The sequence below is a fragment of the Pristiophorus japonicus genome, chromosome 14, assembly GCF_044704955.1.
Source record: "Pristiophorus japonicus isolate sPriJap1 chromosome 14, sPriJap1.hap1, whole genome shotgun sequence".
Taxonomy (NCBI): Eukaryota; Metazoa; Chordata; class Chondrichthyes; family Pristiophoridae; genus Pristiophorus; species Pristiophorus japonicus.
In genome coordinates this window covers 129,774,222-129,798,933 of record NC_091990.1, presented here as the reverse complement: position 1 = coordinate 129,798,933, position 24,712 = coordinate 129,774,222, and the positions used below count along the sequence as shown (strand labels likewise).

The 24,712-nt window shown below is 46.5% G+C and overlaps 1 protein-coding gene across 1 annotated transcript in view; it reads left to right on the top strand.

Moving 5' to 3' along the window:
• sbf2 (SET binding factor 2) overlaps positions 1-24,712 on the top strand; it is a 715,543-nt gene that overhangs the window by 397,155 nt on the left and 293,676 nt on the right. The window contains exons 11-13 of the mRNA XM_070898748.1: positions 2,032-2,109; positions 2,202-2,315; positions 10,459-10,587. Of these exons, the coding sequence (XP_070754849.1) occupies positions 2,032-2,109; positions 2,202-2,315; positions 10,459-10,587 (321 nt within the window). The remainder of the gene's footprint in view (positions 1-2,031; positions 2,110-2,201; positions 2,316-10,458; positions 10,588-24,712) is intronic.

Here is a 24,712-nt window from a genome sequence, read left to right as displayed (position 1 = left end):
CCTATCATGTGCTAAATCCTGCTTGCCATCACTCTCCTCCTCACTAACCTTCATTTGCTGTCCATTCTCAAAGCAATTTTTTAATGAGGTATCAGAGTGGGTGAAGGCAGTGCAGTTAATGTTTTAAATATAGACTTTCAAACGGCGTTTGATAAAGTACCACATATTAGGCTTGTTCGCAAATTGAAACCCATGGTATAAAAGGGGCAATAGCAGCATGGATACAAAATTAGATAAGGGATAGAAAACAAAGTGTTGTAAATGGCTGTTTTGGGGATTGGAGGGAGATATACAGTGGTATTACCCAGGGTTTAGTACCAGGACCACTGCTATTTTTGGTATGCATTAATGACTTGGACTTGGGGGCACACGGCGCAATTTCAAAATTTTTAGATGACACAAAACTTGGAAGTGCAGCAAACAGTAAGGAAAATAGTAATAGACTTCAGGAGGACATGAATGGGCAGACACATGACAAATGAAATTGAACGCAGAAAAGTGTAAGGTGATACATTTTGGTAGGAAGAATGAGGAGAGACAATATAAGCTAAATGGTACAATTTTAAGGGGAGAGCAAGAACAGAGAGACCTGGGGGTGTTTCTGCACAAATCTTTGAAGATGGCAGGAGAGGTTAAAAAAGCATGTGGGATCCTGGGCTTTATAAATAGAGGGATAGAGTACAGAAGCCAGGAAGTTATGCTAAACCTGTTCAAAACTCTAGTTCGGCCTGAGCTGGAGTATTGGGTCCAATTCTGAGCACCACACTTTTAGGAACGACATGAAGGCTTTGGAGAGGGTACAGAAGAGATTTCCACGAATGGTTCCAGGAATGAGGGATTACAGTTACGTGGATAGATTTAAGAAGCTGGGGTTATTCTCCTTAGAGCAGAGAAGGTTAAGAGGAGATTTGATAGAAGTGTTTAACATTATGAAGTATAGAGTAAATAAAGAGAAACTGTTTCCAATAGCTGAAGGGTCGATCACGAGAGGGCACAGATTTAAGGTGATTGTCAAAAGAACCAGAGGCGACATGAGGAAAAACTATTTTATGCAACAAGTGATTAGGATTTGCAATGCCTTGCCTGATGGGTGGTGGATGCAGATGCAATAGTAGCCTTGAAGGAGAAAAATTGCAGGGATATAGGGAAAGAGCGCGGGGCAGTGAGACTGGATTGCTATTTGAAAGACCCGGCGCAGACTCAATGGGCTGAATAGCCTCCCTCTATGCTGTACTATTCTATGATTCTATGAATGAATTTAAAATCCTCAATCCCTGCTTACAGATCCCTCTGCTTTTGTAACCCACCATTGTAACTACCTTTAGCTCTATGGACCAGTGTGCACATCTGCCAATCCTAAACCCTACTGCCTTGTTACCCCTCCCCACACCTTCAAAACCCATTTTTCTAACCTTTGGTCACCTCCCCTAATTTTTCCACTCCTTGATGTCCATTTTCACCCCTGTGAAGCACCTTTGCGGCATTATAGCAATATGAAAATGTCAGTTGTTTTTTTTATGGGCCTTTGTTACATTTTAGCCCTGCTATATTCCATCACCAAAAAATTGTACCGTACATAATTATTCTTATGAAAGTGCGTAGTATGTGTTTTGTCAATTTTCTTCTTTTGCAGGTCTGACAACTGTCATTTCTTGCTAAAGCACCACTTAATGTTTTCATGTTTATAATTCTGTAAAATCTCCATCATTTTGTTGATTTTGATCAACTGTGATTTGATTTAACATCATATTGTTGAATGTCTGAAATATTTATGTTTTTTTTATTCTGGATGTTCAATTCTTTGAACTTTAATAAGGAATAATTGATAATGGATGAGAAGTTCCTATTTTGGAAGTTGCAAAATGTCATTCTTGTATTACACAGTGAAATTATTATGTCAGAATTACCTATATTTTCAATAGCTCGGAGCTTCATGTCTTCATAGCACTAAATTCCATGCTGGTTGAATAAACTATTGATTATTTAATAATGTAGTGGATATCTGAAATGAAAGTACTAATGTTTTCATAGGTTATTCATCCAGATCTGGAGGTAGCTGATTATGCTTTCCCTCCTGCTCGTACAGCTCCTTCTAATCTTAGATTGTTGGTGAGTATTTGTGAATGGTTCAACATATTTCTATTTCTATGACTATGAATTAATAACAGTTGTAAAATTCTAACGGTATTTTTCCTTTCTAGGATAAGGAAGTCAGGGCAGTATTCCTTAGATTGTTTGCACAGCTCTTTCAAGGGTATAGATCATGCTTGCAATTGATTCGAATCCATCCTGAACCTGTAATACACTTTCACAAGGTCAGTTACTCCTCATTTAAAAAGACATAAAATCATCGAACAGTGTTTAATGTTTTTATAGTCATGTAATTGCGGATATTGTTCAGATGTAAATGGTTGTGTAGTTCACTCTGATTTACCATGACGTATTATTGTCGAATTTATATGCAAAAAGCAATAATTCCATAATTCCCTTGGCTCCCAGCGCAGTGGAATTTTTCCTGTTTATGTTACAACTCTGAAAGAAGAAACAAAGAGCCCAAGTTTCCGCCCTCTGGAAAAACGGCGCATCTCGATAAGGTGCTTGTGATTCTCCGGTCTCCTCAGGACGTCTTCGTGCTCAGTGTGGCACAGCGCAAGGGGTCAGGGGCGGAGCCGGTCCCGGCGCTGAAAACAGTGCCAGGACCTCTGCACGTGCGCGCTAGAGTGTGCGCACATGCGCAGTAGCTCCAGGTCCCCGAGGCTGTGTGGGAGGGGCCCGAAGCACACCGCCCCTAGCCCTGGCTGAATGGGTTGCCAGGGCGAAGATCGGACTCGGGCCTCCCTCCTCTTCAGCTTCAGCTCCCACTTCTCTTCCCCCCCCCCCCCCCCGTTCAAATCCCACTCCCACTCCACTCTCTCTCCCCCCCAGGTCCTGCTCTGACTCTCACTTCCCCCCCCCCCCCCCCCCTTTAAGGTCCCGCTCCGGCTCTCCACCTCTCGTCTCCTTCCCCCCCACCCACCCCCTCCCCTCCCCTCCCCTCCCCACTCGCCCTCTCCTCTTCCCCCCCCCCACTCCTCTTTCCCCCCCCCACTCCTCTTTCCCCTCCCCACTCCTCTTTCCCCTCCCCACTCCTCTTTCCCCCCCCCACTCCTCTTTCCCCCCCCACTCCTCTTTCCCCCCCCACTCCTCTTTCCCCCCCCACTCCTCTTTCCCCCCCACTCCTCTTTCCCCCCCACTCCTCTTTTCCCCCCCACTCCTCTTTTCCCCCCACTCCTCTTTCCCCCCCCACTCCTCTTTCCCCCCCCACTCCTCTTTCCCCCCCCACTCCTCTTTCCCCCCCCACTCCTCTTTCCCCCCCCACTCCTCTTTCCCCCCCCACTCCTCTTTCCCCCCCCCCACTCCTCTTTCCCCCCCCCACTCCTCTTTCCCCCCCCACTCCTCTTTCCCCCCCCCACTCCTCTTTCCCCCCCCCCACTCCTCTTCCCCCCCCCCACTCCCTCTTTCCCCCCCCACTCCTCTTTCCCCCCCACTCCTCTTTCCCCCCCCACTCCTCTTTCCCCCCCCCACTCCTCTTTCCCCCCCCCACTCCTCTTTCCCCCCCCACTCCTCTTTCCCCCCCCACTCCTCTTCCCCCCCCACTCCTCTTTCCCCCCCCACTCCTCTTTCCCCCCCACTCCTCTTTTCCCCCCCACTCCTCTTTTCCCCCCCACTCCTATTTTCCCCCCACTCCTCTTTCCCCCCCCCACTCCTCTTTCCCCCCCCCCACTCCTCTTTCCCCCCCCCACTCCTCTTTCCCCTCCCCCCACTCCTCTTTCCCCCCCCACTCCTCTTTCCCCCCCCACTCCTCTTTCCCCCCCCCCACTCCTCTTTCCCCCCCCCACTCCTCTTTCCCCCCCCACTCCTCTTTCCCCCCCCCACTCCTCTTTCCCCCCCCACTCCTCTTTCCCCCCCCACTCCTCTTTCCCCCCCCACTCCTCTTTCCCCCCCCACTCCTCTTTCCCCCCCCCACTCCTCTTTCCCCCCCCACTCCTCTTTCCCCCCCCCACTCCTCTTTCCCCCCCCACTCCTCTTTCCCCCCCCACTCCTCTTTCCCCCCCCACTCCTCTTTCCCCCCCCACTCCTCTTTCCCCCCCCACTCCTCTTTCCCCCCCCCCACTCCTCTTTCCCCCCCCCCACTCCTCTTTCCCCCCCCCCACTCCTCTTTCCCCCCCCCACTCCTCTTTCCCCCCCACTCCTCTTTCCCCCCCCCACTCCTCTTCCCCCCACCCACTCCTCTTCTCCCCCCCACCCACTCCTCTTTCGCCCCTCCCCCCACTCCTCTTTCGCCCCTCCCCCCACTCCTCTTTCGCCCCTCCCCCCACTCCTCTTTCGCCTCTCCCCCCACTCCTCTTTCGCCCCCCCACTCCTCTTTCGCCCCCCCACTCCTCTTTCCCCCCCCCCACTCCTCTTTCCCCCCCCACTCCTCTTTCCCCCCCCACTCCTCTTTTCCCCCCCCCACTCCTCTTTCCCCCCCCACTCCTCTTTCCCCCCCCCACTCCTCTTCCCCCCCACTCCTCTTTCTTCCCTCCCCCCACTCCTCTTTCTCCCCTCCCCCCACTCCTCTTTCGCCCCTCCCCCCACTCCTCTTTCGCCCCTCCCCCCACTCCTCTTTCGCCCTCCCCCCACTCCTCTTTCGCCCCTCCCCCCACTCCTCTTTCGCCCCTCCCCCCACTCCTCTTTCGCCTCTCCCCCCACTCCTCTTTCGCCCCTCCCCCCACTCCTCTTTCGCCCCTCCCCCCACTCCTCTTTCGCCCCTCCCCCCACTCCTCTTTCGCCCCTCCCCCCACTCCTCTTTCGCCCCTCCCCCCACTCCTCTTTCGCCCCTCCCCCCACTCCTCTTCCCCCCCCCCCCATTTTCCTCCCCCCACCCCTTGCTGTCAGAGACAGAGAGAGACACACTGAGAGAGATACACACTGGGAAGGCCCATCCCAGCACATGGTGTTGGAGGGCTCCTGGTAGTCGGTGAGTAGAAACTTAATTTTTAATTTTTAAATTTTTTTTTGATTGAATTATTGGTTAATTTATTGATTTATTTATCATTTATTATTAATGGTAGCTCTTTATTCGTTCCCTACGCCTGATTTCTAAGTGTAGGCAAGGTTTTTCTGAGCGTACAAAAATCTACACTTATTCCATTCTAAGTTAGTTTGGAGTAAGTTTTTACTGCCTAAATTTGCAAAACAGGCGTAAGTTGCTAGACACGCCCCCTTTTGGGAAAATAAATCTGTTCTAACTCACTAGAACTGGAGTAAACTAAATGCCGAGAGTTGCAATTTCTAAGATGCTCCATTCTAAACTAGTTGCTCCAAAAAAATAGGAGCAACTTGGGCCGAAACTTGAGCACAATGAGTTTTATTTTCTGATTTCTGGATCTTCTCTGTTAACAGGAGAAGTTTGACGCTGGTGTGTATGGGTGTGCTATGTGCTCACCCTGCCTCTGACTAGAAAAGTTAGTATCTTTTACTACTGGCTCTTCAGGCTGAAATAAGGGCTTATAGCTACATGTAGGTTACATTTGCTTGACAAAACCAAAAAGAATACTAGGCTAGAATTTTGACAACTTTGCAATTGGGTTATTGCTGTGCCGGCGAAAACCCGGTCGGTGGGATCTTCAGGGTACCTTTTTGCGGTGGCACTTCCATGTACCGCCAGGGAGAAGAACGCTGACGTGCAACACTGCAAACAGCATCTACCATCAATTTTTGGCTCGGGCCTCCCTCCTCTTCAACTTCAGCTCCCGCTCTCTCTTCCCCCCCCCCCCCCGCCCCCATCCCGTTCAAGTCCCGCTCTCTTTCCCCCACCCCCCCCTCCCGTTCAAGTTCCGCTCCCGCTCTCTTTCCCCACCCCCCCCTCCCGTTCAAGTTCCGCTCCCGCTCTCTTTCCCCACCCCCCCCTCCCGTTCAAGTCCCGCTCCCGCTCTCTTTCCCCACCCCCCCCCCTCCCGTTCAAGTCCTGCTCCCGCTCTCTTTCCCCACCCGCCCCTCCCGTTCAAGTCCCTATCCGCTCTCTTCCCCCCCACCCCGTTCAAGTCCCACTCCCGCTCTCCCACCCCCCCCACCCCCCCCCGTTCAAGTCCCGCTCTCTTTCCCCCCCCCCGCCCCATTCAAGTCCCGCTCTCTTTCCCCACCCCCCCCTCCCGTTCAAGTCCCGCTCCCGCTCTCTTTCCCCACCCCCCCCTCCCGCTCAAGTCCCGCTCCCACTCTTTCACCCCCCCCCCCCCCGTTCAAGTCCCGCTCCCGCTCTCTTTCCCCACCCCCCCCCTCACGTTCAAGTCCCTATCCGCTCTCTTCCCCCCCCCCCCCCTTCAAGTCCCGCTCCCACTCTCCCACCCCCTCCCCCGTTCAAGTCCCGCTCTCTTTCCCCACCCCCCCCCCTCCCGTTCAAGTCCCGCTCTCTTTCCCCACCCCCCCTCCCGTTCAAGTCCCGCTCCCGCTCTCTTTCTCCACCCTCCCCTCCCGTTCAAGTCCTGCTCCCGCTCTCTTTCCCCACCCCCCCTCCCGTTCAAGTCCCTATCCGCTCTCTTCCCCCCCCCCCCCCCGTTCAAGTCCCGCTCCCACTCTCCCACCCCCCCCCCCACCCCCCCCTGTTCAAGTCCCGCTCTCTTTCCCCACCCCCCCCCCTCCCGTTCAAGTCCCGCTCCCGCTCTCTTTCCCCACCCCTTCCCGTTCAAGTCCCGCTCCCGCTTTCTTTCCCCACCCCCTCCCGTTCAAGTCCCGCTCCCGGTCTCTTTCCCCACCCTCCCCCTCCCGTTCAAGTCCCGCTCCCGCTCTCTTTCCCCACCCTCTCCCGTCCAAGTCCCGCTCCCGCTCTCTTTCCCCACCCCCTCCCGTCCAAGTCCCGCTCCCTTTCCCCACGCCCCCTCCCGTTCAAGTCCTGCTCCCGCTCTCTTTCCCCACCCACTCCCGTTCAAGTCCTGCTCCCGCTCTCTTTCCCCACCCACTCCCGTTCAAGTCCTGCTCCCGCTCTCTTTCCCCACCCCCCCACCCTCTCCCGTTCAAGTCCCGCTCCCGCTCTCTTTCCCCACCCCCCCACCTCCTCCCGTTCAAGTCCTGCTCCCGCTCTCTTTTCCCCCCCCCCCCCCCGTTCAAGTCCCGCTCCTGCTCTCTCTCTCTTCCCCCCCCCCCCCCCGTTTAAGTCCCGCTCCCGCTCTCTTCCCCCCCCCGTGCACAAATTAGCCGAAAAGAGGGCCTATAAACAGAAACAAAGCGAAAACAGTAATTTTGGTATAAAACTACTGTTTTCGCTGAAAAATGAAATTCTAGCCCTATGACTTTAATTTTCTTGCATTGTAGAAGTGACATTTATTATTTTGCTGCCAATTTCTTTGTCTGTTTATTGTCCTCAATAACTTAAACACCCTTTGGTAAACTTGTTATTTTAGTCACCACCAGTGGGATAATAATGGGATTCCTTATATTAATAATTTAATAGGCATTAATTGATTAATTTTTCATGCTTCAATGTTAAACAAATTGTCTGGTCGGCATGTAGGGGTCAAGTTTCGGCCTGAGTTGCTCCTTTTTTTTGGAGCAACTAGTTTAGAATGGAGTATCTTAAAAATTGCAATTCTCGGCATTTAGTTTGCTCCAGTTCTAGTGAGTTAGAACAGATTTTTTTTTTCAAAAGGCGGCGTATCCACCCACTTACGCCTGTTTTCCAAGTTTAGGCAGTAAAAACTTACTCCAAACTAACTTAGAATGGAGTAAGTGTAGATTTTTGTACGCTCAGAAAAACCTTGCCGACACTTAGAAATCAGGCGTAGGGAACGAGGGGTTTGGGGTCGAGGGGGGGGGGGGGGGGGCGGAGTTTACAAACATTAAACACTTCACTTTTACAAATAAAGAGCCATCATCAATAAGAAATGATAAATAAATCAATAAGTCAAACAATAAATCAATCAAAAAAATAAAGAAAATCAATAAATAAAAAATTACGCTTACCGACTGCAGCACCAGAAGCCCTCCAACAGCGTGCTGGGACGGCCCCCCACACCCCCAGTGTCTCTCTGTCTCTGTCAATGTCTCTCTGTTTCTGACAGTGAGGGGGGGGGGGGGAGTAAGAGATTGGGGGGTGCAGAGGGGGGCAGCCGGAGCGGGACTTGAACGGGAGTGAGGACAGGGGGAGCTGGATCGGGACCTGAAGGATGGGGGGGGGGGCGAGCCGGTGTGGTACTTGAATGGAGGGGGGGTGGGGGGTGGAAGCCAGAGCAGGACTTGAACGGGGGGTGGGGTGGGGTGGGGTGGGGTGGGGTGGGGGGGGCCAGAGCGGGACCTGAAACTGAAGACGAGGGAGTCCAGAATCCGATCTTCTCCACCCCAGTGAACCCATTCGGCCAGGGCTAGGGGCGGCATGCTTCGGGCCCCTCCCACACAGCCTTGGGGGGCCTGGAGCTGCTGCACATGCGCGCACACTCTAGCGCGCATGTGCAGAGCTCCCGGCACTATTTTCAGCGCCGGGACCTGGCTCCGACCCCTTGTGCTGTGCCACGCCGAGCACGAAGACGTCCTGAAGAACTCGCAGAATCACAAGGTAAGCTTTCAGCGCCCTTTTTCTTCCAGAAAGTTGGCGCACCTTATCGAGATGCGCCGTTTTTCCAGAGGGCGGAAACTTGGGCCCGTAAAGTGGATAAGAAGTACTCTGTACTTTTTTAAAAAAAAAAGTAACACCTGTAGAAACATAACGCTGAGCAAGCTCTACAAATACATACCAAAAATCCTGAAGCTCAAACTAAACAAATACGCTCCTAAATAGATTTAAAAGCAAATTACAAGTGATATAAAGAGGAAGAGCAATCCCGAAGGGCGATAGGGAAAGGATTTCACTGGGGTGAATATGAAAAAATGCAGCAACATGTCAAAAGGCCGATCAGAGGAGAAGAGAGAGACGTAGAAAAAGGTCTTTCAGAAACAGCTAAATATGACAGTAAAGCATTCTTTCAGTAAGAAGATATTCAGAGAACTGGTGAGACATGCCCTTCCCAAACAGAGATCACTTAAGTAAAATCAATTACTTTGATATAAATGAGATGGACGTCTTCTGCAGACTAAAAAGGCTGAAAGCAAATAAATCCCCTGGGATAGAAAGTATTTATCCCAGAGTGTTAAGAGAGAGTAAGGAGGAGATTTGTGAGGCACTGACAACCATTATGAGGAAGTCATTGGTCACTGAGCAGCTTTGAATAGATTGGAAACAAGCCAGTGTGGTGCCTATATTCAAAAAGAGTGACAAACTAGACAAGGGCAACTACAGACCCATTAGTCTCGCTTCCAATCCATGGAAAACAATGGGATTATAAGGACTAAATGTGATTATACAATAATAACCTAGCAAACAGCAGTCAACATGGATCCAGAAGAAAATCCTGTCTGACCAATGTTTAGTGACAACTGATGTAGACTTTAGAAAGCCCGATGACATTGTGTAAACAGACACACAAAAGACATTTGATGAGTTCCTCATAAAAGTCTGTTAGTTAAACTCAATGCTGTGAATTTCAGGGTAAACTCTGGGAATGGGTAGGAAACTGACTGAAGAGTAGAAAACTAAGAATATTCATTATAGTTATGTTGGAATGGGGAGGGAAGTACTAAGTGAAGAGCCCTAGGGCTCAGTGTTGGCATCACGACTGATTCTAATTTATATTATTGACCTGGACTTAGAAACTTAATGCAAAGTACTTAAATTTGCATATTATGGCAAACTAGGAGGGGCAGTGCAATTGGAGAGGGCAACTCAAATTACAGAATGATTGAGGAAAAATGTGATATTGAAAAAAACAATGTGGGTGAAATTAAATGCAGACGAATGCAACGTAATGCACATAGCAAGGAAAAACAGACATGCATATCCTCCACGAATGGTATTGAAATAGCCAAGGATGAAACTGAAATATATATAGGAGTCTTTGTAGATTGACACTAAACATTTAACCAGGGCAGAGCATCAACAAAGCTAATATAGTGTTGGACAACATAGCCAAAGCAATGTGTCAGAGAAAGTTGTGACTGTACTTTAAATACTATGTCCAGTTCTGCTTTCTGAGACTCGTGCTAGAGGCAGTGCAAAGAAGTACCAGAAGACTGAAAGTCAAAAGTCTGAATTATCAGGAAAAACTGGAGAAACTGGCTTTGCAGCCTGAAAAGGATGTGTCTGAGCAGTCATCTTGTAGACACAAGATAGGTCCCAGAGTAAAATTTCAGTGTCGACCCTCATGTGTCATCTAGTTCAATGCAATCTTTGTTTTTGAGTTCCCACTATATGTTAATATCTTGGAAAAATGCTAAGGTCCAGTGTCATTCATTAAAAAGGGTTTGACAAAACTTTAACACGTTAATATTCAAACTCTATGTATGCTGAAACATGATGCTGAGTGATAAGCAAATCTATTGCCATTTATTTGGAAATGTCTGTTCATACTGCAGGCAGCTTTCCTGGGACAGCGTGGACTGGTTGAAAATGACTTCCTGACAAAGGTTCTTGATGGAATGGCATTTGCAGGATTTGTGTCAGAAAGAGGACCTCCCTACAGATCCTGTGATTTGTTTGATGATGTAAGAATTTTGTAGCATTCCTTTTTTATTTTCTCCTTTTAATATACAAGGTCATTTTTTAATGATTACCGTTTTAGAATTTTAAATGTAATAAAATGTTGATAATAAACCGATAATAATATGACTTGGGGCTGGAAATGCATCAGCTTTGCGCCCATTTACTGCCGGAAAATAGGTTAGCACTGAAATACTGCCCAAATCGCAAATTACCGCCCATTTACTGCCGGAGGTAAATTCATCAGTCATTTACTGCCGGCAGTAAAAAAAAAAACACCCGCCTATTTCTTTCAAAGTTATTTTGACGTCATTCAGTGTGCAATGCTGAAAAATACCGCCAGTGGTAAATTCATCGATACCATCATTTTTACTGCTGGACTAAAATACCGCCATGAAAACTAATGTTTTCACTGATCGTAACCCAGCGGTAAGGACGCCATTTTGAAAAACGAAGGATTTTGAAAGAAGGCTGATTGAGCTGAGTGAGTGCTTTCTCGTTAGCTGAGAGTAGGATTTTACGGGTATTTGAAACTATTTGAGCACTTTGGAGTAAATTTGAAGGATATTTGTGGCTATTTGAGGACATTTAAAGGAATGGAGCCTATAATTACTCTGCTAATATTGTTAACTACTTATATGATGCAGAATAGAGCTGGAAGAAGGTTTATTCAAGAACATTATGAGCCTAATTAAAGAGGTCGCAGACATGAGGAAGAGGAGGCCTTACCCCCAACAAATTTTCAGGGAGAAGCGCTCATACCTGCACCTGTCTGATACACAGTGCATTAAAAGGCTGCGCTTCCGAAAAGAGGTGATCAATGAGATATGCCAGCTTATAAAGGCAGACCTGCAGCCTACCAGCACCAACAAGACTGCACTGCCCGTCAAGGTCTAGGTGACTGCGGCATTTGCCTTCTATGCATCTGGCTCCTTTCAGGCATCAGCTGAGGACATATGCTGCATCTCTCAGCACGTTATACATCACTGCATTCGCCAGGTAACTGATGCACTGTACACACGCAGGATGGATTTTATAAACTTCCCAATGACTAGAGAGGCACAGAGTGAGAGAGCTGTGGGTTTGGCACGAATTACTGACTTCCCCAAGGTTTAGGGTGCCATTGACTGTACACACATTGCCCTGCGAGCACCTTTACAGGAGGTAGAGGTGTACTGAAACCATAAGGGATTCCACTCCCTGAACGTGCAGCTCCTCTGTGATCATATGCAGTACATCATGACAGTAAATGCCGAATTTCCAGGGAGCATCCATGATGCTTACAGCTTGCGTGAGAGAAATGTCTCTGACCTGTTTAATTCTCAGCCACAAGGTCATAGCTGGATGATGGGGGTCAAAGGATACGGCCTCACCACCTGGCTCATGACCCGCCCCCCCACTCCGGAACCCTCAGATAGAAGCTAAGCATTGCTACAATAACAGCCATATAGTCACACGCAATATCGTTGAAAAGACAATTGGAGCACTCAAGCAGTGCTTCCGATGCCTGGACCACTCTGGAGGCAGCCTGCAATACCACCCTGAGCAGGTCGCTGAGTTTGTTGTGGTGTGCTGCATGTTGCACAACTTAGCTATCATTAGGGGACAGGAATTGCCACAGGGGACTGCAGGACCACCTCAGGAGAGAGGGGAGGAGGAAGAGGAGGAGGACGACGAGGAGCCTGGTGATGAACCCATGCCAGCACCACCACCCCCTAACACCACAGGGCAAGCCCCGTGGAGCTTTTGCGACTGCAAAACTGTTACGTCAGCAGCTCACAAATGAACGGTGAGCGTTACGTTTTACCTTTGCCTGGTGACTGTATGGAACCATGATGCCCGTTACCTCTCATTTTCTAAAAGTGCGACACTGTACAAGAATGGTTAAGTTGAATAAAAAGATTTATATAAAAAGTGAAAAATTAAAAAAATTTCAAAGTAATTTTTTTATAATCAACAAATGTGTAAACAGTAATAACATTTTTGGTCGAACAATAGCAATAACAGTAGCAACAGCAACAAGAACAACAACAAAACAACCAACACCCCGCCCCGCCCCCCACTCTGCACCAATTTTACCTGCGGTCACCACTCCCACGGCCTCTTCTCACCCACCCCCCCCGCAACCCCCAATTGCTACCTCCTGTTACCCCTACTCGTGTTAGGACCAGGACGTTGTGCAGCAAGGCATCCAGAGCGTTGTTGGGGGATAGACCATAGCAGCGCCATGTGTGGATCTACTGGAGAAGCTCAGGGTGTGGAAGACCCAACTTCTGAGTCGGAAGGTAGTTCGACCTCCGGACCCACAAGTGGTGTCTGCCTAAGTGGTATGACACTGTGGGGTGCAGTGCCAAATGCCGAGACCATCAATTACCGCACGGCATTGACAGACTCTGTATTTTGTCGGACTGCCGCAATCAGCTCCGACATGTCCGATTGCCATGCGGATTGTGCGGCGATGTTCCTGGCTATTCCACCCACGGCCTGGAGGAGCTTTCGACCCACATCGACGCTCGTCCCTGACAGTCCCACCATGTCCAGGTTTGCGTCTGCCTGTCTCGGAGCGTACCTGCTTTGCTGAATCAACTTCTGTGGATGCGGCATACGGGCTTGTACACTCTGGGCGCGTTGCTTCACACCACTTGGTCCCGCTGCTTCTGAGGCGGGGAACTCATGAAAGGTGGCTCCCGATGAGGAAGTGGTGGCCGCAGGTAAAATACTTACTGATTCGTCTGACCCCACAAGAACCACCACCTCCTCCTCCTCCACCACCACCTCTACTGATTGTGACATTTCCCCCCCCCCCCCCCCACTCCCACAACAGCTGCTTGCAGAGGGTCCTCTTGGTGCCCCTCTTCTTCCTCTTCCGCGTCATCGCCCTCGTCGACCCAGTAGTGCCTGAATGAGGCGGAGGCTCCAGTGATGGGCTGGAGTGCATGCGACTCCTCATCTGGAAATAGAAAACAACATATGAGTGGTTAGCAACAGGGGAGGGGTCAGGGTGATGCAACTATTCACAATAAACGACTTGGAGGAAGGGACCGAGTGTTATGCAGCCAAGTTTGCTGACGATACAAAGATGGGAGGAAAAGCAACCTGTGAGGAGGACACAGAAAATCTGCAAAAGGACATAGACAGGCTAAGTGAGTGGGCAAAAATTTGGCAGATGGAGTATAATGTTGGAAAGTGTGAGGTCATGCATTTTGGCAGAAAAAAATCAAAGAGCAAGCTATTATTTAAATGGAGAAAGATTGCAAAGTGCTGCAGTACAGCAAGACCTGGGGGTACTTGTGCATGAAACACAAAAGGATAGTATGCAGGTACAGCAAGTGATCAGGAAGACCAATGGAATCTTGGCCTTTATTGCAAAGGGGATGGAGTATAAAAGCAGGGAAGTCTTGCAACAGTTATACACACCTGGAATACTGCGTGTAGTTTTGGTTTCCATATTTACGAAAGGATATATTTGCTTTGGAGGCAGTTCAGAGAAGGTTCACTAGGTTGATTCCGGAGATGAGGATGTTGACTTATGAGGAAAGGTTGAGCCTCTCTCTACTCATTGGAATTCAGAAGAATGAGGGGTGATCTTATCGAAATGTATAAAATTATGAGGGGGCTTGACAAGGTGGATGCAGAGAGGATGTTTCCACTGATAGTGGAGACTGGAACTAGAGGGCATGATCTTAGAATAAGAGAGTAGTGGTGAATGGTTATTTTTCGGACTGGAGGAAGATATACAGTGGTGTTCTCCGGGGATCGGTACTAGGACCACTACTTTTCTTGATGTATATTGATGACTTAGACTTGGATGTACAATTATGAGGGGACTTGATAAGGTGGATGCAGAGAGGATGTTTCCACAGATGGGGAAGAGTAGAACTAGAGGGCATAATCTTAGAATAAGGGGCCGCCCATTTAAAACAGAGATGAGGAGAAATTTCTTCTCAGAGGGTTGTAAATCTGTGGAATTCACTGCCTCAGAGAGCTGTGGAAGCTGGGACATTGAATAAATTGAAGACAGAAATAGACAGTTTCTTAAACGATAAGGGGTTATGGGGAGCGGGCAGGGAAGTGGACCTGAGTACATGATTGAATCAGCCATGATCGCACTAAATAGCGGAGCAGGCTCAAGGGGCCGTATGGCCAACACCTGCTCTTATTTCTTATATTCTTATGAGTACGGTCATGTAGCGCAGACTTATTTAAAGGACCACCACTACTGCATTATATGTCGCTGAGAGGCACTGCATGAAATTACCCTAACACGAATGCACAGACACTGCATGACATTACATTACATAACCCCTACACAGCCCGGGTATTTTGCAGGTCTTACCCTCAGCTGTCACTGGATCAGCACCACCATGGGTAGCCGTTCGGTTGTGTGCACCCACCAGAGCTGCGACGCACTCCTCCAGATCCGTTAAATCCTCAAGATTCAGTGGACCACTGCTCCGCTTGATTGTTTGCAAGTTTCTTCTAAAATGGCAATAGCAATGTTTAACCAAATTGCCCCTTTGCTCTTGCGGCACACACAGATAGTCATCAAAGCACTAGTAACATACTGTGTGCATTTAATACAGTCCTTTGATTAATGTCCCATTAAGCTGCACGTGGTTCATAAGGAAGACATCTAAGTGCACAAACATCTTTTAAGATCTCAGAAATCCATTGTAATAAGATCATTCGTGGCAAATAAGGTGTAACACTAAGCCTACCTACATCAACATGTGTCAAATTTACATTGTAAGTATGAAGGAGTGCATAAATAAAAATAGTACTTACAGTCGTGGCTGAAACTAGGTCATTCCACCTCTTCCTGCACTGATTGGGGCCCCCCCCAATGAACACGAGCCACTGAGGACACTGCCTCTGATATTTCCAGCCAGATCCTCTGGTAAACAGCTGGGGGTGGTTTTCCACGCCCACCCCTGGTCAATTGCCCCCATCTTACCTCCACCTCTCCAACTAGTGCCTCTTGTGCATTAAGAGTAAACCTTCGTGCCCTCTTCCTCCCCGAGCTCTCGTTGATACATTTTAAAACTTCCAGTAGAATTATTGAATGCACCTTTGTGTGTGTGTCTCTATCTCACTCTTAGTATTGTACTGTAATGTATTGTCTGCTGTCTGCTTTCTCCAGTCTCCCTTTCTCCAACTATTCTCTCTCTCTCTCTCTCTCTCTCTCTCTCTCTCTCTCTCTCTCTCTCTCTCTCTCTCTCTCTCTCTGCTCTGCGCATGAGCGGGCGACCCCTGACCCTGAATCGCGGGGAAAAAAGACATTATGAAAACAAAAAATCGCGCATGCGCAGAAGGTCCATTTTTCTCGGCCTCCAAAAAGAAAACAGTCTTCCACGACTATGAATACCGCCACCGCTGGTGAAATACCGCTACCACCGGTTAATTTTTGACCAAACTAGTGGCCTTCAGTCATAGTGGTATTCCGGCGGTAAAAAAAGACACGATCTGCAATTACCGCCAGAATACTGCCGAAAAATCGGTGATAGCGGTAATTGACGAAATTCCAGCCCTTGGTGTTGCCCGTATATATCTAATTTTCAGCTATCAAAATGGATGTATAATTGCATTGTACATGTGTTATAAATTAGTTATAGTCCTATTAACTTAACTTGATAGTTGAGTTTCCCAGAATTGCTTTCAGTGGTCTGGGGATAACACATGCTGTGTTGGAATGTTCCTTTGCATAGTATTATTCATCTAGTTAGCCATGATATTGACTAATAAACCTCATTACATTTTTGATGTTGGCTTAGGACCTCTCCAAGTTGGCAAAATGGATGAATGCTTAATTAGTGATGGAGATTCTTTTCCAATTTAAATATACATAATACAATATTTATTTTGCATTTCTTATTTCCAAAATTGAGAAATTTTCCAAAATACTTTGGTCCCTTTTTGAGAAACACAATTGGCAGCTGCATTTTTCAGCTTATATTTTTCTCTTTAGTGAGTTTGAAGAAGTCACTGGTGGGAACTGTGACAGATAAGAGACCTGTATCTTTTCACATCTGAAGAGCCTCCATATTTTATATTTTTATATATAAATTTTATTACGTTAAGGTGGGCAAATTCACTGGTTTCTTTAGTTGCTAGCTGAAAAGGATATCTTTCTGTTTGGCTGTAAAGATGTATATAAAATACAGCCTGTTTTGCATGTAGTTGCCACTTCAAAGGAATTGTTTTTGTCTCTGTTCATATGTTTTTTTACAAGCAATACCTCATCGAGTCCAGAGTGATTTGGCTAAGCACCTTGGATGTGTTTGTTAATTTGGTGACTGAAAGAAATATCCAGAGCCATGAACTGTGATTGCTGCGGCAACAGGGTCCTGTTTACCTGACTCTCAACTCTGCTTTGACCTGAAAGAGGTAGAATGGCTCAAGACTGGTATCTGAGAAGCCTTCTTGATGCCTGTAAAACCTCATTATTTTTTGACAGATCTTGTGACTGCAAAAAAGCATCTTACAGTGAGGTCAATTTTGTTCGCTCTTTGCGTGATCGCCCTCGGTCTTGTGTCGCAGCTTGGACTTCGAAGGGTTGGGAATAATATGACCAAGGCCAGTAGTCTGAGTTCTTCAGTGAATCTCTGCCTTGCTAAACAGTTAAAGAAAGAAAGACTTGCATTTATATAGCGCCTTTCACAACCACCAGACATCTCAAAGCGCTTTACAGCCAATTAAGTGCTTTTGGAATGTGGGAAACGCAGCTGCTAATTTGCGCACAAGCAAGCTCCCACAAACAGCAGTGTGATAATGACCAGATAATCTGTTTTTGTTATGTTAATTGAGGGATAAATATTGGCCAGGATACCGGGGATAACTCCCCTGCTCTTCTTCGAAATAGTGCAATGGGATCTTTTACATCAACTGAGAGGGCAGGCGGGGCCTCGGTTTAACATCTCATCCGAAAGATGGCACCTCTGACAGTGCAGCACTCGCGCAGCACTCGCTCAGCACTGCACTGGAGTGTCAGCCTAGATTTATGTGCTCAAAATTCCTGGAGTGGACTTGAACCCACAACCTTCTGACTCCGAGATGAGTGTGTTACCCACTGAGCTGGCACTTAGTTGATGAACAGAGACTAGTGGAACACTCATTAAGATTTAATTCCATTTCCTCACAGGCATATGTTCCAAGTTATAAGAATTATGATAAGAACATAAGAGACAGGAACAGGAGTAGGCCATACGGCCCTTCGAGCCTGCTCCGCCATTCAATAAGATCATGGCTGATCTGATCATGGACTCCGCTCCACTTCCCTGCCCGCTCCCCATAACCTCTTATCCCCTTATAGTTTAAGAAACTGTCTATTTCTGTCCCAAATTTATTCAATGTCCCAGTTTCCACAGCTCTCTGAGGCAGCAAATTCCACAGATTTACAATCCTCAGAGAAGAAATTTCTCCTCATCTCAGTTTTAAATGGGCGACCCCTTATTCTAAGATCATGCCCTCTAGTTCTAATCTTCCCCATCAGTGGAAACATCCTCTCTGCATCCACCTTGTCAAGCCCCCTCATAATCTTATACAGTCTTCTGAATTCCAATGAGTAGAGGCCCAACCTACTCAACCTTTCCTCATAAGTCAATCCCCTCATCTCCGGAATCAACCTAGTGAACTTTCTCTGAACTGCCTCCAAAGCAAGTATATCCTTTTGCAAAGTATTCCAGGTGTGACCTCACCAATACCCTGTATAGCTGTAGCAAGATTTCCCTGCTTTTATACTCCATCCCCTTTGCAATAAAGGCCAAGATTCCATTGGCCTTCCTGATCACTTGCTGTACCTGCATACTATCCTTTTGTGTTTCATGCACAAGTACCCCCAGGTCCAGCTGTACTGTGACACTTTGCAATCTTTCTCCATTTAAATAATAGCTTGCTCTTTGATTTTTTTTCTGCCAAAATCCATAACCTCACACTTTCCAACATTAATACTCCATCTGCCAAATTTTTGCCCACTCACTTAGCATGTCTATGTCCTTTTGCAGATTTTTTGTGTCCTCCTCACACATTGCTTTTCCTCCCATCTTTGTATCGTCAGCAAACTTGGCTACGTTACACTCAGTCCCTTCTTCCAAGTTGTTAATATAGATTGTAAGTAGTTGGGGCCCCAGCACTGATCCCTGCGGCACCCCACTGGTTACTGGTTGCCAACCAGAGAATGCACCATTTATCCCGACTCTCTGTTTTCTGTTAGCCAATCCTCTATCCATGCTAATATATTACCCCACCCCTGTGAACTTTTATCTTGTACAGGTCCCACACAAGAGATTAATGTACAAAGTTAAAGCACATGGGATTGGGGGTAGTGTGCTGACGTGGATTGAGAACTGATTGTCAGACAGGAAGCAAAGAGTAGGAGTAAATGGGTACTTTTCAGAATGGCAGGCAGTGACTAGTGGGGTACCGCAAGGTTCTGTGCTGGGGCCCCAGCTGTTTACATTGTACATTAATGATTTAGACGAGGGGATTGAATGTAGTATCTCCAAATTTGTGGATGACACTAAGTTGGGTGGCAGTGTGAGCTGCGAGGAGGATGCTATGAGGCTGCAGAGTGACTTGGATAGGTTAGGTGAGTGGGCAAATGCATGGCAGATGAAGTATAATGTGGATAAATGTGAGGTTATCCACTTTGGTGGTAAAAACAGAGAGACAGACTATTATCTGAATGGTGACAGATTAGGAAAAGGGAAAGTGCAACGAGACCTGGGTGTCATGGTACATCAGTCATTGAAGGTTGGCATGCAGGTGCAGCAGGCGGTTAAGAAAGCAAATGGCATGTTGGCCTTCATAGCGAGGGGATTTGAGTACAGGGGCAGGGAGGTGTTGCTACAGTTGTACAGGGCCTTGGTGAGGCCACACCTGGAGTATTGTTGGTCTCCTAACTTGAGTAAGGACATTCTTGCTATTGAGGGAGTGCAGCGAAGATTCACCAGACTGATTCCCGGGATGGTGGGACTGACCTATCGAGAAAGACTGGATCAACTGGGCTTGTATTCTCTGGAGTTCAGAAGAATGAGAGGGGACCTCATAGAAACATTTAAAATCCTGACGGGTTTAGACAGGTTAGATGCAGGAAGAATGTTCCCAATGTTGGGGAAGTCCAGAACCTGGGGTCACAGTCTAAGGATAAGGGGTAAGCCATTTAGGACCGAGATGAGGAGAGACTTCTTCATCCAGAGAGTGGTGAACCTGTGGAATTCTCTGCCACAGAAAGTGGTTGGGGCCAATTCACTAAATATATTCAAAAGGGAGTTAGATGAAGTCCTTACTACTCGGGGGATCAAGGGGTATGGCGAGAAAGCAGGAATGGGGTACTGAAGTTTCATGTTCAGCCATGAACTCATTGAATGGCGGTGCAGGCTAGAAGGGCTGAATGGCCTGCTCCTGCACCTATTTTCTATGTTTCTATCCACTGGTTCCCCTTTATCCACCCTGTTTGTTACATCCTCAAAGAATTCCAGCAAATTTGTCAAACATGACTTCCCCTTCATAAATCATGATGTTTATTATTTTGAAACAGATTTCAAGTCATGCTTTTGCTTCTGTTTAATTCTGCTCAACAGCCTTTATGATTAGCTTATAGCCTGAGATATGAGGTATTTCAGTCAGAGAGATCAGTGGTGCTAATCCACATTATTTTGAAAGTGTATCTCATTGGTAAAAGTGTTAATTATTCATCCGAACAGTCATGGTGACCACCACAATTAGATTATATTTTATAAAACAAAAGGTAAGAGATGTATGTGTGCAACTATTATACGATTATACTGATAACATAATAAGGAGTTAATGTTTTGATTTGTTTTTAAAGTATGAATAGAATGGTCAGCGTATAAAAAGCACAAATTCTAAGAAAACCCCTCTGCTCTTGAAAACTGATGATGTATGCAACCTTAAGCGCCTGATTCCTGTATTCCTGATGAATCTAGACCGTCAGTCTGTTTTCCACAGAAAACTAGAGAAGAGCAGACAGTTCTAATAGCTCGACTCTCTCACCAGATGCATACATATTTGAAGGATCTTAGCAATGCTGAGCCTTTAAAAATCCAGTATGCTTCCAAAAATTGTAGTTTTGTCTGACTTCTATTATATGTTTGCCATTGAAAAGCTATTGAGTTATGCTCTTCATGGTGTTAACTTCTCCCAGGGGTAGCACGCTTGCCTTTGTGTCAGAAACTAGTGGGTTCAATCCCCACTCCAGTATTTAAAAGGTAATCTCGGCTGACACTTCAGTTTCGACAAGGTCCCACACAAGAGATTAATGTGCACATTTAAAGCACACGGGATTGGGGGTAGTGTGCTGACGTGGATTGAGAACTGGTTGGCAGACAGGAACCAAAGAGTAGGAGTAAATGGGAACTTTTCAGAATGGCAGGCAGTGACTAGTGGGGTACCGCAAGGTTCTGTGCTGAGGCCCCAGCTGTTTACAATGTACATTAATGATTTAGACGAGGGGATTAAATGTAGTATCTCCAAATTTGCAGATGACACTAAGTTGGGTGGCAGTGTGAGCTGCGAGGAGGATGCTGTGAGGCTGCAGAGTGACTTGGATAGGTTAGGTGAGTGGGCAAATGCATGGCAAATGAAGTATAATGTGGATAAATGTGAGGTTATCCACTTCGGTGGTAAAAACAGAGAGACAGACTATTATCTGAATGGTGACAGATTAGGAAAAGGGGAGGTGCAACGAGACCTGGGTGTCATGGTACATCAGTCATTGAAGGTTGGCATGCAGATACAGCAGGTGGTTAACAAAGCAAATGGCATGTTGGCCTTCATAGCGAGGGGATTTGAGTACAGGGGCAGGGAAGCGTTACTACAGTTGTACAGGGCCTTGGTGAGGCCACACCTGGAGTATTGTGCACAGTTTTGGTCTCCTAACTTGAGGAAGGACATTCTTGCTATTGAGGGAGTACAGCGAAGGTTCACCAGACTGATTCCCGGGATGGCGGGACTGACATATCAAGAAAGACTGGATCAACTGGGCTTATATTCACTGGAGTTCAGAAGAATGAGAGGAGATCTCATAGAAACGTTTAAAATTCTGACGGGTTTAGACAGGTTAAATGCGGAAAGAATGTTCCCAATGTTGGGGAAGTCCAGAACCAGGGGTCGCATTCTAAGGATAAGGGGTAAGCCATTTAGGACCGAGATGAGGAGAAACTTCTTCACCCAGAGAGTGGTGAACCTGTGGAATTCTCTACCACAGAAAGTTGTTGAGGCCAATTCACTAAATATATTCAAAAAAGAGTTAGATATAGTCCTTACTACTAGGGGGATCAAGGGGTATGGCGAGAAAGCAGGAATGGGGTACTGAAGTTGCATGTTCAGCCATGAACTCATTGAATGGCGGTGCAGGCTCGAAGGGCCGAATGGCCTACTCCTGCACCTATTTTCTATGTTTCTGTATTGAGGGACTGCTGCATTGTCGGAGGTTCTGTCTTTTACATGAGATATTAAACTAATGTTCTGTCTGCCTCTTAAAGTGGACACAAAAGAACCCATGGCGCTATTGGAAGAAGAGCAGGGAGTTTCCTCTGTGTATTGGATAACATTTATCCTTCAACCAATGCCACAGAAAAAAGATTAACTGGTCTTGCATCCCATTGCTGGTTGTGGAACATCCTGTGCACAAATTGTCTGCCACTTCTGTTTGCTTAACAACAGCGACTATACTTGAAAAGTAGTTCATTGCTTGTGAAGTGCTTTAGGATCTCTTGAGGATGAGAAAGGTGCTATATAAATGAAAGTATCATCTTTACATATTTGTGTACACAGGAAAAGAGGAAGTGAGGCCAGCTGAGCTCATGTAGTGTCCAGATACATTATTGGATTCTCGTATGTTTTGCTGGCAAAATAAAATTCACAGCATTTTTTTGAATGCTTATTTTTTTCTTAAATATAGTTCAAGGTATATGGGCCGCAAAATTCCTAGGTTGGGAAGGGTCCAAGTCTGTGTTTGTGTCTTGTGGGTCAGGAACTTGGGCCAAATATAATGTTCACTGGGTGTCTGCCTTAGAAGAGACCTGACACAAATTCCATTCGGTTTCAAACGAAGAAGCGCGAAGATGTCAATCACCTTTCCTAAATTCCAGGACTTCTACCTTTCCATTTCCCCCTCTGAATCTGTGGCACTATTTAAATTGACTGCACTGTTTCCTATATTACGACAGTGACTACATTTCAAAAGTACTTCATTGGCTGTAAAGCACTTTGGAACATCCTGAGGTTGCGAAATACATTATATAAATGCAAGTCTGTCTTTTTCTTTTTCTTTAAAGGGCACAGTTTGCCAGGACCTGCTCATTCAGGCTAAAGAACTTCTTTAAAAGGAAATTGCTCAAGTGAGAATGCTTGTGGAGACTTTTGCTCATCTTATAAGTTTGACTGCTAGTTTTGGGAAAAAGAAAATCGCCTGGGAAGCATTTATTTACATTCTGCTTTATCCTTGACGAGCATTATATTTAGAAACAACTACAGAGCTCGTATCTGAAGTCTGCAAAAGGGCTTCCTAATGGAAATCCCACTTTACACAATTTCTCTAGAGGAAGAGGCGCCGCCATTTTAATCACGAAAGGAACGCCAGGGCCTCCTAGCACTATCCATCCTGCAGGATGTAGTAATGCACATACTTTTGGAGACCTTTCATAGGATCTCTATCTCAGGAGGCTACGCTGTAGTCATGACGTTTTAAAAGAGTGCTGTTTATTGCTGAAGCCAGATCTGAAGGTCCACAACATACACCATAGCAGAGAAAGAACATGACCATGGCTCTCAACTTGTATACCACAATTTGATTCCAGGGAGCCACAGGGGACCGTTGCCAGATAAGCCAATTCTCTGCATATTCCTCTATAAGTCACGTCATCAAAGTCCTCTCGTGTCAGGGCAGCTCAGTTTATATCATTTTACAATGGTCCCAGAAAGATGACTGGGGTCTATCAGAACTGCCAGATTTCTTAGGGACATGGGGCATAGTTTTGGCACTCTCTGACATGTGTGCTCCAAATGTAAACCCCTCGTTTATATGAACTGCAAAGGCTTCCATTCCCTAAATGTATTGGTTCTCTGTCAAAATAGCTTCCTGTATATAATTTGTAGGGAGCTGTCATGATGCTTTTACTTTGTTAGTCAAGTATGTTACATAGAATTACTTAGAATCTACAGCACAGAAACAGGCCATTTGGCCCAACTAGTCCATGCCGGTGTTTATGCTCCGCTCGAGCCTTCTCTGATCCTTCCTCCTCTAACTATCAGCATAACCCTCTATTCCCTTCTCCCTCGTATGCTTATCTAGCTTCCTCTTAAATGCATCTATACTATTCGCCCTATACTCCCTATGATAGCGAGTTCCACATTTTCACCACTCCCTGGATAAAGATGTTTCTTCTGAATTCCCTATTTAGTTTCTTGGTGACTATCTTATATTGATGGCCTCTAGTTTTGCTTTTCCCCCACAAGTAGAAACATTCTCTCTGTGTCTACTCTTATCATAATTTTAAAGATCTCTATTAGGTCTCAGCCTTCTCTTTTTAAGAAACAAGAGACTCAGCCTGTTCATCCTTTCCTGATACGTAGAACCTTGTAGTTCTGGTATAATCCTTGTAAATCTTTTTTGCACCCTCTCCAGTGCCTCTATATCCTTTTTATAATATGGCGAACAGAACTGTACACCGTACAGGTACTTCCAAGTGTGGCCAAACCAAGGTTTGGTACAAGCTGGTATTACTTATCATCTTTTCAATTCTATCCCTCTTGAAATAAAATCTAGTGCTTGCTTTGCTTTTGTTATGGCCTTATTGATCTGCATCGCAACTTTTAATGATTTGTATATTTGCATTCCCAGATCCCTTTGCTCCTCTACCCCATTTAGATTCTTATTTTCCAAGTAATATGTGACCTCCTTATTTTTCTTACCAAAATGTAATACCTCCCATTTACCTATGCTGAAATTCATTTGCTAATTACATGCACATTCTGCAATTTTATGAATGTCCTCCTGCAATTTGTTGCAGTCCTCCTCAGTGTTGACTAACCCTCCCAACTTGGCGTCCTCTACAAATTTTGAAATTGTGCTTTTGATACCAAAGCCTAAATTGTTAATAGAAGTTGTGA